The following is a 20276-nucleotide window of genomic DNA, read 5'->3' on the forward strand; positions in this document are numbered from 1 at the left end:
TTCATACTCATCTGGCTAAACCTATTTATAAGCATAAACATACATGAGATTAGTAATTAGTAATTGATGACCTGTGTCATTTATGCTTGAAACAAACTTTTATGTACCTGAGCCTACATTGTTATCTACTGTAGACATTTAAAAGATTTGACATAGTCTATGAAAGAACTTATATTAAATATTTTGTTTGGAGGGCAGATCTGCAGCAGTGGTGCTATTTGCTTACTGCATGTCTCAGGATCTCCTGCTTAAGGACTGTTTTACTTTATTCTCTCTGTTCATCTGCTTCAACACTAACTCTCCTGTCAGTACAGATCCTGCCACCCTCTGCACTAAAATCACCTCATTCTCCTCACCTGAGCTCCCCGAACCAGCTCTTGCCACTACCTGCCCTGCAATCCCATCACTGTCCTCACCTGAGCTTCCCCAACCTCTTCCACAGCTGGCTCTCATCATCTTCATCAGCCTCCTACTCAGTCTCCCTTTCATATACAACCCTTTGTCATTTACTCTCTGTCAGATTGTAAAGCCACATGCCTGCTCTCATTCTGTCTGAAACTTCCCAGTATTTTGTTAGAGGTTTTGTTTTGGACCTCTCTCTTTTAGTTTAGTAAGCTTCTTTAGTTTGAAGCCTGGTTTATTTTTTTTATGTGTGATTTAGATACATTTTGTTTGGACCCTTGATTTTTGACTCTGAATTCATGGTTTTATAGGTTTATTATAGTATTATTATAGCAACATTTGGGCAATTATTTACTATTAAGTGTCAGATTCAGTCAAGTATTTATTTAGTGTGCAGTCTGCACACAAGACACTATAAAGCCTGTAAGACTATTATAGTTTATTCAATGGTATTCATAATTGAGTGAGCTAGTAGATTCATAATACACTATAGGAGTATCATTATTTAAATTATTTTAGCAGAGTTATACCAGCATCATAGGTTGCTGTCATTAACTCACTCTGGACTATATGTATATTATAACATACTATAAGAGAATAGGATTAGTATTATTACACCAGTCTTGGTCAATTGTTTACGTGTAGGTGTGTTTGGATACATCTTTCAGCAGGCACGCGCATCCTCGGCCCCAGCAAAAGTGGTCCTGATGCTGGCAGTTGGGCACGCGCATTACATCACCTCTCTCCGGCGTGATTGGCTGCAGACCAGCTCCTCCGCCTGCCGTGCAGCATCCACCACCAGCCTCAGCATCCCGAAGTCAGCGTCAGCGGCGTTTCAAACCAGCAACCTCATCATCACCATCATCATCCTCCTCATCACCTCTGATTACTGAGACATTTAAACCCTGTTCGCGTAGTTGTGCGCGTTTTCTTTCTCTTGCACTGGCGGCTCGTTTCGAGGATGGCCGAGAGCGAGGCAGACACGCCGAGCACGCCGATTGAGTTTGAGAGCAAATACTTCGAGTTTGATGGAGTGCGGCTGCCGCCCTTCTGCAGAGGGAAGATGGAGGAGATCGCCAACTTCTCCCTCAGAAGTAGCGACATATGGATTGTCACCTACCCGAAGTCAGGTAAACACGGCTCTGCGTCACCTCCTGCACGGTGCTGGCTGGCTGTGGTGCTCTGCTGTCTGCTGCAGCTTCCTCTTTGGATATCAAAGTTGCATGATATAAAACACATTTACAGCCAGATGAGTCATACAGTAGGTTTCATTTTGCAAAACAAACAGGTCACACAGCCATCATCAAAGTTGTAAGTCGTTTATTAGCACAGTGGCTGGGTCATAGTCCTGTAACAGTTATATAATATCTCTCTACAGTATTTTATAGGCCCGTGTTAAGCTTTAATAATCAGCCCGTGTCTCCCAATCAGAGACCAACAAAATGAGTCAAAGTAACGTGATTAATGTGTCTGTTGATCATCAGTAAGCCTGCGCATCACAGTCATCTATCGTCATCACATGCGCTCTTGGACGCAGATGGAAGTTGATGTTTACATCCAGTATCTGTGTGGTTGCGCAGCGCTGCTGCAGGCCGGCGGCCGCCGCGGTGCCCCTCTGTGTGCGCTGGGTGGGTCTGGTCATGTGACGGCTGGTGGGGGCAGTTAGAGCTCTCTGTTATTTTATGCTGAAGGGCAGACTGACTTTTATTATTTGACATGGGAATGATCTTTTCTCAGTGTGGTTCAGTGTTTTAGCAGCATGCATGTGACAACACCTGTTTATAATGGAGGAAAGTAAAGTCTGTATATAGTTTGATGTCATTAAATAGGAACATTTATCAAGAGGGAACTTTAACTGATGTTGCTTTGTTCTCAAAATAATCTATTACTTTAATATGTCTTAATTTATATAATTATACCCTGAAGAGTATTGAATTGGTGCATCTGCATCCATTTCAACATATATTTTAATGTAGTCATTGCACATTAAGAAAAAGAAACATTATACAAGAAAAGTAATACATGCTGAATTTTTTGAGATTAAGAAAATAAATCAATAGTGTAAAAAAAGAGAAATGCAGAAGGAGCCAATAAAACCCATAAGAGCTTGTCAGGTGGCCCTCCTATTGTGAGACATAAAAACAGACAAAAGCTAAACAAAAACATAAACAACTGAGGTGATACAAGCATAACAAGAAAGGTGAGCATTTACAGCTGCATAGAACATATACAGTCTATATGCATCAGAGAATTCCTGAATCATAATTATACCACAGATTGCTGTTTACCAGATTTAGTGTACATTCATCAGCTTGGTCATCATGTTGTGCAGTTGAAATTTATGAGTCACTACCTTGAAAAACAGACAGACTGATAAATATGTTGTGACAATGCCAGAAGCATATGGGCTTTGAAAACTGTGCCAAAAATAAAAGAGGGGGTCAAAGGGTTTAATTGAGTTAAAGCAGCACATGATTAAGTTAAAGCTCACTGTGAAAGGGTTCTACTAGAACAATATATAACCGTGTATGGGCTCAGATGCATGAAAACGTTGTATATGTGTATTCAGACGTGAGTGAGTGAATGAATTGTGTAGTGTTGCTGCACCATACTGCAGTACACACTCTGTTATATGACACTGTGAGAGAGAAACTCTCCTGTGTGTAGTGGACCGTGTTACTTCCTGTTGAAGTTTCGCCCTGCAAGCATAGATTTGTGCTGCATCTTGGCATTTTATCTGGAGAGGCCTGGTGCTAGCTGTACACGGTCATGATTAATTTAGACTCTCCTGTAACTCGCTACTTTTCATGCTGACTGTGGTGGGACATCAATAAACTGCAGAAAACCGAATTTTTTTGTCAAAAATCACACCATCCATGTGGCAAGGCCATTGGCTGTCTCCCATGGGATAGTGTGTCACAAGTTGCAAGATTCATGGAAGTTCTTCCAAATCAGTGGAACATATCCTCTCTGTGGTTTCATTTGATATCCTGCAAATGTACAAAGAATTATTAATTTAGTTGTAACAGTTTGGAGCTCTGTATTTTTCCTGATGCTGATATTGGACAATGCTGCAATTATGTTCAATAATTACAGCATAACACTATGGCATTTATAGTGTTATTAAAGTTAGAAAGACTGTGCTGGTGAAGACAGTGGATCATTTATAGTGGCTAAAGAGTCTGATATTTTGCTGGTGGAAACCAAAAACAGAGCTAAAAGGAGTGGATGTTGGATTTGCGTTCATCAGGCGGACAGAAACACAACTCCATGACAACCTTATGTCAATGATGTGTTTTTAGCTTGTTGTGCTGCCCATAAGTGGCTAAGAAAACAACTAATGCAGCTTTAAGGGAAGGGACGGTAAATGGACTGTACTTATAGCGCTTTTCTAGTCTTTTGACCACAAGTCACATTCACATGCACATTCATACACTGTTGAGCCATTGGAAGCAATTTAGGGTTCAGTATCTTGCTCAAGGACACTTTGACGTTTGGACCAATCTTCTGATTAGTAGATGACACACTCTACCTCCTGAGCCAATGCTGAAGGTTAATAAAAATGAAACACTAACTTTTGATTTATGACTAGACACAAAATACAGACCTCACAAAAGGGTACACTACTTGCGTTTCCACCTAACATTGGCTCTGGATGTAAATTTTGTCTTGCGGAATGGTCCAATATGTAAATTCTTGGGATACTTAAAGGAAAACGTCAAAGATTTTACAGTGTCTTTCCAGGTGTTGGGAGAGCACTACTGCATCCATGTAAAAAATAGTATATGCCGTTTATGTCTCCATAGGGAGCTGTGTGAAATCTCAAGTGATGTCTTCAAGTCAGCATTGTTTGTGGGTGAAGACTACACAAAAAGACGATGTCTCTGGTTCTGCTGCATTGATTTTCATCCTTTAAAAGAACAGTCTGACACTGTTATTGGACTGCAATGCTAAAGTGGTCCAGTGTTCTTTAAAGGTAGCATAAAATCTTATGGATAAGGTTTAATACATTTTGCTGATGTTTCAGTGTGATGTGAATTATGGGTTTCTAAAAGACACCTGATACCTAATAGACTAAGGCCAGTGAGAAACATGTTTCAGCTTTAACTCCATGTTCTCCTCACTTTTTTGGTAATACATTTGAAGTCATCTATCTTTAATTGAGCTTGGATAGAAATAGCTTGGTCCAAATTTCAGAGAACATACCCAAGATTCAGATTCTGCTATTCCAATGACCACAGATTCCATATAAAGGCTGTTTTTTTCAGTGTTCCTGTTTGGATCACAAGGATTTAAAGTATGAAACTCATCGCTCTGAGCTTTCATAAGTTGCTCACAGCAGGATCTGGAACATTGCCTCACATTTGTAGACAAAAACAATCGATGCTTGATATGAACTTAATGTCCTTTTCTGACTTCAGAACCAGCATGGAAGTGGCCTCTGCTCTGTTTTGCAAGGTGTGTGCACACACCACATTAATGCTGCCATGTTAATCCTCATGACCTTTATGTTTGATCTTTAAAGAACCTTATTAGATGGAGACAAATGTTCCTTGTGTGTTGGATACCTTTCAAAGAAACAATGCACCTAGCTGTTAACAGAGCAGTTTGTCTTAATTTATGACAAGGTGACATTTTAAGCACAAGGCAAAGTCAGAGGCAACCTGAATTTTTAATTTTGTCCACCCTCTCATTTCCTTCCTCTCTCTCTGTGTTGGGCCCCTGGTGCAGGGGGAAAGAAAGCACATGGCAGGCCACATGGTAGGGATGCTGCATAGCTGTGATGCCATTGGTTCACATGTGCTATTCTTGGCCAATGGGAGCAGCATAGATTCTATAAACCATGGGGTTGAGAAATGTTGGGTTCTATAGCTCTGTTGACTGTTGTGACATCAACCATGCGTTCAATCACGTTTCCCTGCAGGCTCTACACCTCTGCACCGCACCGCACTGCACTGCACTGCACTGCACAGCACTGCACACACATTCACACACATATAGAAATCACCATAGGTCGCTGTAATCAGTAGCAATGACAGAGAAGAGAGCATCCTCTGCTCAGACTGCATGCTGTGTGCTGGCTGTTTCTACTTTGTTAACTGAAATAGGGCTCGTTTAAAGGGGCATGCCATTGATTTAATATGTCTAACTCAATTTCTAGTGTGGAAGCAGCTATATAATGTCTGATGTGGCTCTGGAGAACCTTTATCTAGTCTGAGAAAAGGTGTGGTCTTCATCAGACTGCTGGGTTCTAATTCAATATGCTATCAAGTTGCATGAAAGGAATTGTTGGAGCCAATATTTTTAGAATTCGACCCATACTAATGACTAAATGTAAGGATATCTCTCTTTTGCTACTTCGATTCTTTTTTAAATTATGTATAATGTATAGCTCTATATCACAGCTCATACATTTCACTCAGGGTGCTTTACAATCTGCACAGTAATATAACATCATCTATCTTCAGAACATTGATTCAAAAAGGAAAAAGGAAATAACTCTATTGAGGTAATACAAATATTGTAAGATAAAGACAAACTCCATACAAGGAAAGGGAAATATTATCAGGCATTTTGGAAAAGTCAAGTCAATTAAAATTAAGCAGTACCTCGTCTTTTATCAAAATTTAAGAAAATGTTTCCATAAAAATTCAAATAATTTAAAAGTAAAGACGATTGGGAAAGTTGAACAGTCCTATTAGGCATGTACACAATATGTACAAAGTATGTTACTGCTTATGTGTGACACTCAAACTATCTTAATACAAAACCACAAGCATTGAAATGCTGCAATATAACCTTCTACAGCTGGAACAGGGAATTGCTTCCATTCAGCCACAAGAGTATTAGTGACGTGCAACAGTGATGTTGGGTAATGAGGCTCAGCTTATAGTTGGATGAGGATGACGTCAGGCCAGTCAAGCAAGAATGTTTTATTCTTACTCCAGCAACTCTGCATACATGCAGGTAGCTTTGACCTGCCAGCCACCTGATGCAGGTAACAATTTAAGGTGCTTCACGCAAGTATTTCTATTTTAAGCTACTTTATACTTCCACTCCTGAACTAAACTAGCTAACTGTATATAAAGTAGTGTAATGTACTTTTACTGTAATACTGCATACTACATCACTCATAATACTGCAGTACTTTTACTGTAATACTGCATACTACATCACTCATAATACTGCAGTACTTTTATTATAATACTTGCTTGCTTGTGTGCCACCACTTTAGTAAAGGATCTCAATATTTCTTTAACCACTACTGCAGATAACACGTTTCACTCCAATGGCAGCTTTCTACCACTCAAGTCTGCACTTTGCATAATGATGTTTGGCCTGTGTGCCATATCATGAAGTTGATGAACAGTTGTACTGTACTTACAGAGGCAGTTTGGAACTTGGTGGTGAGTGTTACAACAGCATAAAGCTGTTCAGCACTCCCTTTGTGCAGCCTCCCACCTCACAGCTGAGCTGTGATGTTGCACCTACAAATTTCCACTTCACAATAAACAATTCAATGAAATGGGGAAGAAATTAGACAAATGGGCAGATGGTATTCTATGAGAGTGTATGTCTCTGATGTCTTTAGTGCAATCTATTCTACTGCAGATGTTTGTCAGTGGAGAATGCATGGCTTCATTTTGTGCACTTTGCACTGTTTGCAAACGGTGTGTCTGAGATTCATTAGAAAGGCTGTGCACTTTAGAGACTGTGTCCAAAATCACTCCCTTGTTCACTCATTCACTATGCTTTCTATAATAGACACTCAATAGTTAACTTAATGGTGAGCAATACATTTAGCATCATCACTGTCACATGTAGCATCTATAAAATGTGGCATTGCATTGTAGAATTGTTAGGAGGAAGTATACAACATGCTGTAGTCATTGTTCCATCATCAAGTTTCTGAGAGCACTATATGATGAATTCATGAACATGGTCAAATAAATTGGCACAGGGTAAAAAATAGTGCTCTATATAGAAAATAGGGAGTGATTTTGGACACAGCCATGATGTAGGAGTAGTCCATTTTGGATGGAAACTCTTTAAGGGTTGATTGGTTGATATCTTGGCTGTGCACTCAGTGTCCTCTCTTTTTTTTATCCCTGGCCTCAATATTTTGGGATTTTATTTGGAATTGTAAGCCACAGCTGATGTTTTTGATGTGTTAAAACACAATTGGACTCTTTCATGAATGCAAACTGGTACTAATAGAGAATAAAAGTTTAGCTTATTCAGGAAAGTCCTTGATACATGATTTATTTGGCTTCAGTGACAGCATGTGGCCAGCCTGAGGCCAGAAAGACACACATCCTCTTCCTTCAATGTTTTTCACCTCACAGATTTCTGCAGAACACTGGCAAGCTTTCAGGTTGATAGCTTATTAAAAAGCCAGCACGGCTGCGCTGATCAGGCTCTGATAAAATCCTGTGCTGCTACCTTTCTCTCAGCTTAATTCAGCAGTGTCCTTCAGGTGTCACATGGATTGGATCTGATAGCAGCCTTATTAGACTCCTGTTTTTTTCCAAAAGAAGCATAGTGCATGTTAAATTGGACTGGCACATTCAAGCATATCTGCAAACCAAAATGAGTCACAGGGCCACCACAGAGAACATTGGCATGGCAACAAATAACCCATTATTATGATGAGAAAGATTCTGCTTTCATGCAGGAATTACTGAGGTTGATAAGTGATTGTTGCAAGAAGCCACAGGCATGGTATTGAAAGGTTGCAAGACTGACTGGCTGGATTAAGACCTCAATAGACCACATTAGTCTCCAGGGGCCACAACCTGTAACAATACATGTTATTATGTGTGTTTTGTAGCCTTGTTTGTTTGACATTTCCCTCTTTTACCTTTACAGCAATTGTAAATCAATTTATTTTTTGGGTCACTTGTTGTCAGGGACCAAGCAGTAAGGCTCGAGAATACAAGGTGTGCAAAGCAAAAAATATTACTTTATGTACACAATTTAAATTGTAAATATTATTCAAAAATATATATTATAAATAATAAATATATTTTAAAAGCGATTCCAAAACAAGGGCCCTTTAGCTCAAAACTGAAGTCAACTATAAAAAACAGCAACCTAAACTGAACATAACTGACCTGACAAATGACAAACAAGGGAACAGGAATAAACTATTGACTATAAATCCCAACCTTTAAATCAAGAAACTATTTACAACCAAGCCCAACAACTGTCAAACTGTGAAAACCAAAACTTAAAGTCCCAAAATATGTAAAATGAACTGGATCTGACACACCATGTTGGCCTCTACCACTTCCAGTCTGCCACAGTATAAGAGGCCATCTTTACTGGTGACGCCTCCTTTGGCCAGGAGAGGACTTGCAGGATCCATGAAAAACAAAACAAAACAGGGTAACAGAGGTCAAACAAAATTTAATGAAAACAAAACAAAAATTCATGCACTCAAATTAGCAAATTGTGTGCTGTATGAAAACAAAAAGCAATGTGTACTGTCATTATTTGAAATGTTTGTATGGTAACTGTGAAAGAAAACTACCAAACTTTGGTATGACATGTGATGTGGCCACCACAGAAAACATGTGATATACAGTATTATCACCAGCTTATCTCAGTCAATGCTGAGCAACATAACCAATTAGAAGTCAATGTTTTGGATTTAGATTTATCAGGTGGACATACACCTGATAAATCTAAATCCAATAGCCACTCTACTTTTAGTTCTGGATTGGTCTCCACCAACTCCTGTGTCTTTAGATACTAAGTGCTCCACTGTGTTTACAAGTTAGTTGCTAACTTTATGTCACTGCTGTTTGTTGCTGGGTAGGTAGCTTGCAGTAGCTTTAACAGAGCTTTTTTGGTGCTGGAACTTAGGCTAATGAGAGTGAAACAATGAGCTAACGGAGGCTAAAAGGCTCTATAAAGCTGTGTAAGACAGGCAGAGTTAGGTGGTAATTCTCTGTAGATTTGTCAATGAAAGTGAAACCATTTGAATCACAGTAATTTTATCACATTTTCATGTAAAAATACTTATTAGTGCAGTTTAAAACATAGTTTAATTAATATTTAAAACCTCTACAGTTGACTAGAGAGCAAATACTGACCTTTGTATTTCATAAAATAACACAGGAAAGTGCTCTTAATTATTGTGATTGGCTTGTTAAATGGTATGTTTTTGTATCAATTTGTATCAATTTCAATAAAATGCCTATTCTACTAGATTTCTCTTTGTACCCACAAAACTTGGTAACATATCTCTCACAAGGTTTATAGTCTCTTTGTTATTATGTTCATTACTTGTGTGTGCAGTTACATATTCTTTATTCTCTTTCTGCATTCCCCAATTTCATGATAGTCTTCTGGTTCTCTCCTCTCTGTCCTATTAGGCACGAGTCTACTTCAGGAGGTCGTGTATCTCGTGAGTCAGGGAGCAGACCCAGATGAGATCGGCCTTATGAACATTGATGAACAGCTGCCTGTCTTGGAGTACCCCCAACCTGGCCTGGACATCATACAGGTAATGTAACCAATGTCAGGTACCGTTAGAAATCATTAGAATAGTTTTTCAATGGACATAATCATTTCAGAACTATTAAATGTCTGCATTGCTGTGGGTGTAACTGTTGCTGGGTGCAGCAGAATTACAACAAACCAACACTTTGTTTAGATGTGAAACATGAGAGGATGCTAGTAGCTGACTCTTACAGCACCACAATTAAAACAAGGCGAGCCTTGCTTGAATTTTAAAAAAGGGTAGCAATGTATTTTTTGGAAAAAGTATAATACATGTCAACTTTTTAAAATAAAATTTAACTGCTTTGTTTACTTTAAGTTGCCCCTTCACTCTGCTAATGTTGAGGCTCTGTTTTTGGAAAATATTAGTTTTTTTCTCAATAGCTAGTGGTAATCTGGAAGTTCCCTTTCGCACAACAAATCAGATCAACTCTGCTGATTTTCTGCTGTGCTAGGAGACAAATTTATAACAGGAAGTCTAAATTATGAACAGGAGGTTTGAGGTTTGAACGATATGGGCTTTTACCAGCCCAGGAGGGTATTACTGTATTAAAAGATGCTATGGGAAATGCGGAATCCAGGGTTTTTAATGTGTGACCCATAGGAACTAAAAGTCAGGATATTTGAGTTTCTGCTGGTTCATGTCCCCCAACATCCAGCCCAGGTTTCCTCTGAATTACAGTCATACTGGATTTATGTCCTATGCAGTCGCCGATGACCCTGATGAAGGCCACAAGCCGAAACATGTTGGTCTATTAATACTTGTTCTATACTACAAGTGATGCTGGAGCTTTGACTTTTTAAAAACTTTTTTCCCTTCTCCATTTCCCTTGGAAGTAAGTGAAGTTGTGCCAGAAACCTCCATCCTGTTTCAACACCCTGCAGTACCCCTGCAATTGATTTCATATCATGGGGATCCACCCATAAAGTTTAAGATATACCTCTGACAGTCGCATAAGGCTAGCGTTGAAAAACTTCACTGCATTTTCCAAGAAACTGAGCGACAGATTATGTGGATATGGGTTTCTTGAGCAGATAAGACACCTCCAGCACACCAGAGCATTCTCTAGACTCCTTTGTTTCCGCAGGAGCTGACGTCCCCCCGTCTGATTAAAAGCCATCTTCCCTACCGATTCCTCCCCACAGCCATGCACAATGGAGAGGCCAAGGTCAGTCATGGCTTTTTTATTGTGTCAAAAAACTGATTTTGAAGTTTTCAGGTGATTGTTGTTAGCATTATTTTGAGGAAAGTGTCACATATTTACAATACGTTAAATTGTGTCTCATGTTTTGTTAAATCTAGTGGGTCTGAGATGTTAATAATGACACATCATACAGTATAAATGTGATTAGTTGATGTATGTTGGTTATGTTCAGTCCAACTCTTTAGGAACTTTAAAAAAGTCCTTATTTTCAGAGTTTTGCAAAAAATGTTCATGATTAGGAATATCTTGGAAAAACACTGAATCTTGAAACAGAAAGACTTGTTGTATTCTGAAATGTTATTATTGTAGTCAAGAAGGTTTTACTTAGTTCAGTAACCAACCAAACAAACAGAAAACAGGCCAGTCACTGTTTAATTATAGATGACATTCTCAGTCCTGGTCTAATTTCAAACTAGCCATACCACAAACTAGCGAGGAAGGTGTTCAAGTCTCCAAAATGAAATCTTAGACCACATCAACTATCAGTTCAGATCAATAACCAAAGGCCCTTTTCTAGGTGATCTACATGGCTCGTAACCCTAAGGACCTGGTGGTGTCCTACTACCAGTTCCACCGCTCTCTCAGGACCATGAGCTACCGGGGAACCTTCCAAGAGTTCTGCCGGCGCTTCATGAATGATAAGCGTACGTATGTAGGTTACTGGAGTAATGCTGTGGTCTCTTATCCAGTTCAGTTCACTGAACTCCTGTACTGCACTGCCTTGTTTATGTCTGTAGACTATAAGTTCATCCAGGTCACCTCCTCTTCTTTGTCTGTCTCTCTGTCTTTTGTAGTGGGATATGGTTCCTGGTTTGAACATGTTCAGGAATTTTGGGAACATCGTATGGATTCTAACGTCCTGTTTTTGAAGTATGAGGACATGTACAAGGTAACACAGATATAGATGATCACTGTCTCCTGTGCTCCTCTGCAAGCTGTTATCTTAACATTGTGTAACTGCAAGTCATAATCCATTAGTCTGGGCCCTGTAAAGATTGAGACAGTTTGGTGTAATTTAGATAGGAAAAGTAAGTGAAGCTGCTGTATTGATGGATGTGACTATGTGTATAGTACAGCTCTCTGCTGGGAAGTTCTGAATTATAGTGTAATATAATATTCATTGTCATATTGTTTACCATGTAGCCTTCAGTGAACCAGTGTCCTGGCAGACAGATGGCAGCTGAATTATTATAGATGCAAACCAGCTAACATGGGCTCCACAGAAAGTGCCACAGCTACTTGCAACAGTCACTCTGTGCACTCGCTGTCCATATCTATATGCAGAGTTACATTAAATTGTTGTAATATAAGGAAAGGTGCTTGTAGCTGCCACACATTAGCAGCTCACACGACAGCTTTGTGTCTGAACTAAAATGAAAAAATTCAGCAATGAAATCGGAAAAAGAGAAGAAATGTTGAGAATATTGTTATTAAATGCAACACTCTTGTATTTATTGTACTTTTATTGCAGGTTTTGCCTCCAAGGTAATTTTTTGGTTTTAAAATTTTCATTTTAAATTGAACTTTTTCTGGTTTTACTCTTAGAAGATTTAATTCAATTGCTAAGAAAGAAAACAAATCCTGCTTTTTTAAACCTGTATTTATACACAGTAAGGCCTAGAGATGGCAGTAATATATTATTTACTGTTCCAATCACATTTGTTTTCCAAGCTTTTCTGAAGGACTTCATTATTTTAGTTAAATTTCAATTGACTCTCACTCAAAACAAAAGTATGTTACATGGAAAAATCAAATGTGATGATTTAGAAGCATAACTTCATCAAGATCAACCAGAGAGCAAAGATCTGTTTTTTTGATACCAACAGTTGGAGGAAACATTATCCATGAACATTTGAGACTTGATTGTTAAACAAGATGTAACTTGGAAAAGACAGTTATTGAATTAGGACTCAGTTTTGACTGAGATGTAAAACTACTAGTTGGTCTTCAGCATTTTTTAATATATGATTCTCTTGGAACATCTCAACATCTCACTTGCAAAACAGTTGTTATGATTATGCAAAAAATCATTTTATCATTATCATGTCTGATCAGCAGGTTGACATTCAACTTTCTGAGGACAATTGTACTCCAAGTGATGAATACCTTATTCATAATATTAACAAGACACACTAAGTTTCTTAGAGCTCAAAATACTTTCTTAGAAATTGTTAGATTTTCACTTGACAACAAACTATTTTTTTCTTGACCACATCTATACTAGTTCTATACGAGACTAGGACTGAGACAACATGAGGAAGACATTACATGCGTTTCCTCTATGGTTCTCTGTAAAAGTTAAATAGACAATATATTCAAATGTAGGTACTGTACATAACAGCCATAGTCTTTTGTGATGAAGCATTTTGCTTCAGGGCAACTTGACAGGGTTTCTCATTCAGTATTTCTTCTCATTTTCCCAGATTCTAGGAAACAATAAGATCATGGCTGACCACAAGTGCCAAAGAACCTTGTCTATTTAACCTTTTCATAGCAGAGCAAACACATTTCCTACCAAATTGAACCCCCTTCTTCATTGTTTTAACTACAGCTATAACCTAATTTTAACCTTTTGGTTGGTCTTCTGTACCCGTTTCCATATGACGTGGCAGCCACATGCATCCTATCTTTTGTTCACAACATTCTTGTGTAAAACTCCAATCAATGAAAAATCAATGCTAAATCTGTATTTGCTCTTTGCTTTGCCAAAGGTCCTTTTCTTTTTTCTTTTTTTTCGACATTATCTGGTCTTATCACATTTACAGGGCACAGACTCACATGTCCTCATTTCTGCAGTCATGCAACAGAATTCTTAGAACTGAAGTGAGATCCTCAAAAAATGAACATGTTCTTAAAAAATGGTTTTGACCATTGGTTTTAGAATTTTTCATATGAAACCTCCCTGGTCAAGTTTGTTCTATCCAGTTTATGTACATGCAAATAAATATAATTTCCACAATTTTTACCAGTATGACTCAGGTCTTTTACACTGACCTGGGTGGTTCTGTTATAATGTAGTAATCACTTTTAGGTTATAGGTCAATGACAATCTGTTATAACATGCTCAAAGAACATAGACGTCTAACTAACACTGCAAAAAAAATATTGTATGGTATTTATCGTTCTTTTTTGAAACATACTCATATATGTTTTATTTGTTATGAACTGATATAAGTGAAGTACTTACAGGGACTGATTCACAGGATCTAAGAAATTAAAATTAAGATTCTACTTATTACAAGTAAATGTATTGTTTTTGAAGCTTTGTACATTGTAAGAAATGACAGTAGGCTAGCTTACAAGTACAGTGCTGAAAGGAGCATGTTAGATAACAGCGGTGGTCATATGTCAAAAACACTGAAATGAAATAGACATTTAATGGATTTAAATGTAATTTAAAGATGCACTAATCAATACTGTATATTAATAATAGCTAATGGAAATGATGTGCGATATGAAAGGAGTCACTCAAAGTAATAAAACTCCATTGAGAATTTCCATCTGACTGCAGTTCTCCTCAGCTGTGCAAAACTTTTTAGCTTCATTTAGCTCATTATTTTGGTTTTCAGGCCCATGACTTTACTGTCATTGTTCAGTCTCACTTCTGTCAATGCCAGCATTGTTGGGTACAGCAGAAGTATGCCACCAAATCTCTGAGAAACACAACTGCACACAACCTGCTCTGAACATGTGGATCACTGAGCAGCTAAAGAACCAGATATTCCCCTCAGGAGTGGATGCAGACAAAACCAGAGCAAAATGAAGAGAGAATATTTGACTTAATTTCATCAGGTCATCAGCCATAACAACTTTATAAGGGCCCTATTTAAGAAATTTGGAACTACAGCCAGTTAGCAAAGGGGTAACAGCTAGCCTGGTTCTGTCCAAAGATAATAAAATGTCCAGCTACTAGCACGTATAAAAACATTCCTGTCAGCCTCAAGTGTATTTTGTGTTTGGTGCTAATAAGCTTATCTTAGCATCCTAACATTCTAAACTAAGATGGTGAAGCTGTCGAACATTGCTAAACACTGAGTATGTTAGCATGCATGTTAGCATTTAACTCAAAGTACTGCTGTGTAAAAAGCCTCACAGAGCTGCTGGAGGGGCTGTGGTTTTCTTGTTGATGCACTAATAACTAATCGAAAAGTTAACTAACTGAACCTGCCAACTTTTACAGACACATAATCTACACCCCCCCCCCCCCCCCCCCCCCCCCATATGCAAACACAGCATGTGTACTGTATGTAGGGCTGTAAACTGATAGCCTTTATGTTAAACTGTTGCTAAATGACGTATAGTACATACAGAACTGTACATTTTGTTCTTAAAGCTTGTCATGTCTGAAGTGTTTTTCAACTTTATGCCATATATTGTGTAAGAAGAGGAAACAGTGTGTTCCTCTACAGCTGTGGGTGGATGCTGTTTGGGGAACAGAATCACGCACTTGAAATTATTTAAGCATTCAGAGGGAAGGCAGATTTATCTGTATTTCTTGTTATTGTGACACTGCTGTAATTAATTCCCAGTTTTTAAACACAGAAACAATTCATGCATTTTTTTCCTCATATGCCATATACTCTCCTCTCCTCTCCTCTCCTCTCCAGGATCTGGGGACGCTGGTGGAGCAGTTAGCCCGGTTCCTGGGGGTTTCTTGTGACAAGGCTCAGTTGGAGGGCATGGTAGAGAGCTGCAACCAGCTCATCGAGCAGTGCTGCAACTCAGAGGCGCTGTCTATCTGCAGGGGTGAGTGGGAGAGGGAACATGAAGAGGGAAGTAGAAATGGAGACGAAAAACACTGCTTGGTTTCTCTTGTCTGCTAATCGAGCAAAGTCTGGAATTTCTGGCTCCCTGAGGATCAGCTTGATACTTGTGGGAAACCAGGCTTTTATTGTTGTTCTTACACCCACACTGTGAAGAGGAACCGCCAAAGCATAAGATCGGAATGCATCTTAAAACCATTTTTATTACACTTTCACTGCATCTAACATGTTCTTTTTTAACAACCGACCCCGAGTCAAGACACATCACCTGAGCCCCTGTAATGGCTAAATTCTGAGTGGTACAACAGCACTGTGAATGCCAAACAGTGTGGAGGGAAGTGTGTCTAAAATATAAGTTTGAAGGGAAAATGTATCTTTAGTTTCTGTGTGCATTACACAAACAGTAAGTTCATTGTTAAATATAGTAAACAAGAAGCAGTTCAAGGAAAAAGCACAAGTTTTCAGGACATAGCCCGGTTGTATTTCCATGAAAAAGAGAACTGGGATTCCCAATAGAAGACTGGATGAATTCATCACTGTTATGCCAAGCTGAATACATTTGAGGAAAAATATACAGCAAGCAGAGCAGGCAACGAGCAGGATACTAAGAGGAGAGAGCCCAAATGCGGTTAACGTTCCACTTTTAGTGCCAGTGGATCAGCCCTGATTCATATCGGTGATCTCATGATATCGATTCAGACGACCAGAGCTCCTCTTACAAAGCTATTTAAAGATGAGGGAGGTAGAGAGTTAGATCAGGGCTTTTAATACCAAAAAGCTATTACCAAGACACTTTGGTTTTATTTTTGATGGTCACAAACTGGCTGAAAGACACTCGTTGGGATATTAACAGTACAATAAAATGCAGCCTGAAAAATGTCAAGCATGTTGAATCAAAACCTGAAGTTTCAGAGTCCCATGTAAAATTCAAATATTCCAACCAAACTGATAATGAAGGTATGGTACTGTGTTGTACATACAGCACTGTTATATCAGAGGTGCTGTAGCCCCAGCACCTCTGATATATAAATGAATGAATAAAAAACTGAAGACTCCGAGTAAGAAAGAAGTCGGTGAATTCACTTGCTGCTGTGACTATCCTATTTATTTCAAGATTTTACTGACCATCCTTCAAAGGAAGACAACAGCATCTCATGTGTCAGTAAATGCTCAAAAACAACACAATTATGTTCGTGTGACAAAGCACTCTAACAGCCCTCTAGGAATTATGACTACTGGAGGAAGAAGTGTGGCATTGTTACAGAGCCACAAAGTCTAAAGAGGGAGGAGGTAGCAGTGGTTGTAGGGGTGAACAAAATATTGTACTTTGACATGGGAGTCAACTGTTCACCTTCTGTATGTTACCAACAGTTAATGTTTCTTTTAATGACTTCCCTGGGATTATGTAACAGGCATGTAATTAAAAAAAGAAAACAAAAAATAGAAACAAAATAGCATTGCAGCATTTTCCCACAAAACTCTACCTTCAGCAATGAGGGTAAAGACAGGTATCTCAAAACCTGGATCAATGAAACCAAAGCTATCTGCTCTGCAAACACCCCTAGTGATGAAATTTGTTTTAAATATTTTATACAGTATATAAATAGATATGAGAGTGGTATATCAATCTTCACATCTACCTCTTTTCAGGAGAGTGAGTAAGCATATTTCCCAAAATGTCGAACTGATTTGGTTCTGTTTAGATGGTTCTTATTCTCTGGAACAGCTGAAGGGATCGATGACGGTGTTATGGAGAGCTTACTTAGGTCATTGACCCATAGTGAACAGTGGGATTGCAGGCTTCAAGTAGGATGGGATACTATATTGAAACTACATACTGCATAGCAGGTGTGGTCATCAGATATAGTCTAAATACATTCATACACCATCTGCTCACCCTCATACTGTACACTATAATGAGATTATAATCAGACCAGGATTAGACAGATGGACATACAGTAGAGAGAGGAGTCTTGACACTCCTTTCACCTAGACTTCCTGGAGTATTCTATATATTTCAGCACACACATAGGCACAATGTCCGATACAGTCAGGCCATGTCAAATTCAGCACTTTAAACCTGGAGGCCCTGCCCTGAGCTGGGCATTTGACTTTGAAAGCAGGACAAATATGTATGGAGAAACCATTTATACATTGAACCCTTACACTGTTACACTGGGAAACACAGGCTTTGCATTACTTTCTTGTCAATTCAACCCAACATTGATGTTGTCATACAGCGCTGGAGTGATAGTTCACATTTTGCCAGGATATATTAACATAGATCTGATCTAGAGCTGTTGAAAGACTTCAGTTGTAGTAATGTATTAATATTGTAGTGTATACTGTATTTACATGCATGATAATAATATCTGCACAAATTATGGCAACTTTAATTTTCTTTATGGATGAGTGTTTTCTCACATTCACTCACTCAGTTTGAGGTGATTGTAGCACCACCACATGGACAAATTGTCACACTACACCACATATTGCATTTCACCGTGCAGGCCCAGCCTGTTTTGATTTAAACCTCTTTGAGTTTCATTTAGAAGCTATTCACTAATAGCTTCCCTAATTTTTCATAACCCAATTTTTTTTATTCTCATTTACGTTACCATTACTGTTCTGATTTTGATGTTTATTTATGGTTTCTGTCATCAGTTTTTCCTCTGTTTTCCCATCCAATTTTGTTTTCTTTTAGTGCATGGAAGTCTGGTGTCTGGTCAGCTATAGGCTTTACACACAGCTGTCAGTCTGATCTGTGTCACACATGCCACAGCAGGTGAGTCATTGCCACATCAGGCTGTATTCACTCTGCAGCTGAAAAAAGTCAAATAAGATGAAGTTGTATTTTTAGTGCAGAAAAAAAACCCATCCATCAGAATTGGTCAAATCAGGTTTTTTAAAAAATAATCTGAGACTTTTTTTGTCTTAATTAACCATGTATGTGAAATGGTGTTGCCAGCCTCTTTCCTAACATTACTGTGAATGAGGGAAAAAAATATATAGATTAGCAGTTCACCTGCATTTCTTGAGGGATGACTGTCAGTAGAAATATGGCATATATTCTCCCATATTCTAAACATTAACCTACTTTGATATTGTGAAATCAAATATTGCAGGAATATCCATGCTCTATGGAATCCATATAAGGTACTTTATATTTAGCTGACATCTATGAATTTATTACACTTCAAACTGTAATATTGTGTTCACATTAATGCTGTTTACTTCATTTTGTATTTTGGCAATTTCTGTAAATGTTTGTTTTAATGTGCTGAAATGCATTGCAGTATTCAAATGTTATACTGAATGATCTCAAGATAACCAGAGGTAACTAACTTAAAGCAGGTATAGGTTGAATATAGGCCACATTTTCAAATGGTATTACAGCCCTCAAAATATGGCTATACTAGCTGCACTGCTAATTAATAGTTTTGTGCTGTTTCATGCCTATACAATTTCACTTACGTAAATAGTAAAGTAAGGAAAAACCCAGTCACCAGTTAAAAAGGCTAGTTGTTGTTTTGAAACACAGTCATGCAACCGTACCTCATGTGGTATATTTGCCTGCATTTTTCCCTCCACGATCCCCTTCAACCCTCCTGTGCTCTTCTGGGCAGTCTATTGTCAAAATTCACGTTTTTCTTTAACATCTTAACTCCAGAGCTCCCCTCTCCCTGTGTGTCCTCGCTGCAGGTCGTGTGGGTCTGTGGAAGGACGTCTTCACAGTGTCTATGAATGATAAGTTTGATGCGGTGTATAGACAGAAGATGGGCAAGTCCGACCTGACCTTTGACTTCGGCCTGTGAGGAGTGCCTCAGCCCACCCTCCTCCCACTGATCTACTTGAGTACAGTCAACAAGTGCACACCTCCTGCCAAAACAACCGCCCCTACGTCTCCATTCAATCAACCAGTCTGAAGTTTAATGGTACAGTCTGACAGTGGGATTACACTACAAGACATTTTCCAGAATTCAATCTGTCTCAAGTCATCAAAAATAACACCCTTGTGGATTGATCAAAATTAATCCAGATTTATTAGCAATTTATTGAAAGTTCTCAATCAATAGTAAAACCAAACCTCCCTCAACCCCTACCTCCACAGTGTGTTCCCATTGCTGTGTATGTATATGTGTATATAATGACCAGGGTTTGACCAATATAGGACCAATACTTTTAAGATAAAGTATTGGTCAACATTTACACCAATATTAAAAATACTCTATGTCCACATTCATAATGGGGACTCAAACTACGTGCAGATATTTGTGACTGAAACACACGTCCGCAATCCCAGTTCAGCCATTCAATTCTTTCATGTCACAATTGTCCCTCCAACAGGTGAAGTTGCTCTGTCTATAATTGGCCGATATATAAACCAGTTTGTGTTGTC

The 20276-nt window shown here is 38.6% G+C and overlaps 1 protein-coding gene across 1 annotated transcript; it reads left to right on the forward strand.

Moving 5' to 3' along the window:
- Positions 1–1363: 1363 nt before the first annotated feature.
- On the forward strand, positions 1364–19692 carry sult4a1 (sulfotransferase family 4A, member 1). The gene is made up of 7 exons (XM_053314020.1): positions 1364–1532; positions 9783–9913; positions 10998–11078; positions 11632–11758; positions 11909–12003; positions 15722–15860; positions 19580–19692. The coding sequence occupies exons 1-7, from the start codon at positions 1364–1366 to the stop codon at positions 19690–19692; spliced, it is 855 nt and encodes a 284-aa protein (XP_053169995.1).
- Positions 19693–20276: the final 584 nt, after the last annotated feature.

Source organism: Scomber japonicus, chromosome 23 (assembly GCF_027409825.1).
Source record: "Scomber japonicus isolate fScoJap1 chromosome 23, fScoJap1.pri, whole genome shotgun sequence".
Taxonomy (NCBI): domain Eukaryota; kingdom Metazoa; phylum Chordata; class Actinopteri; order Scombriformes; family Scombridae; genus Scomber; species Scomber japonicus.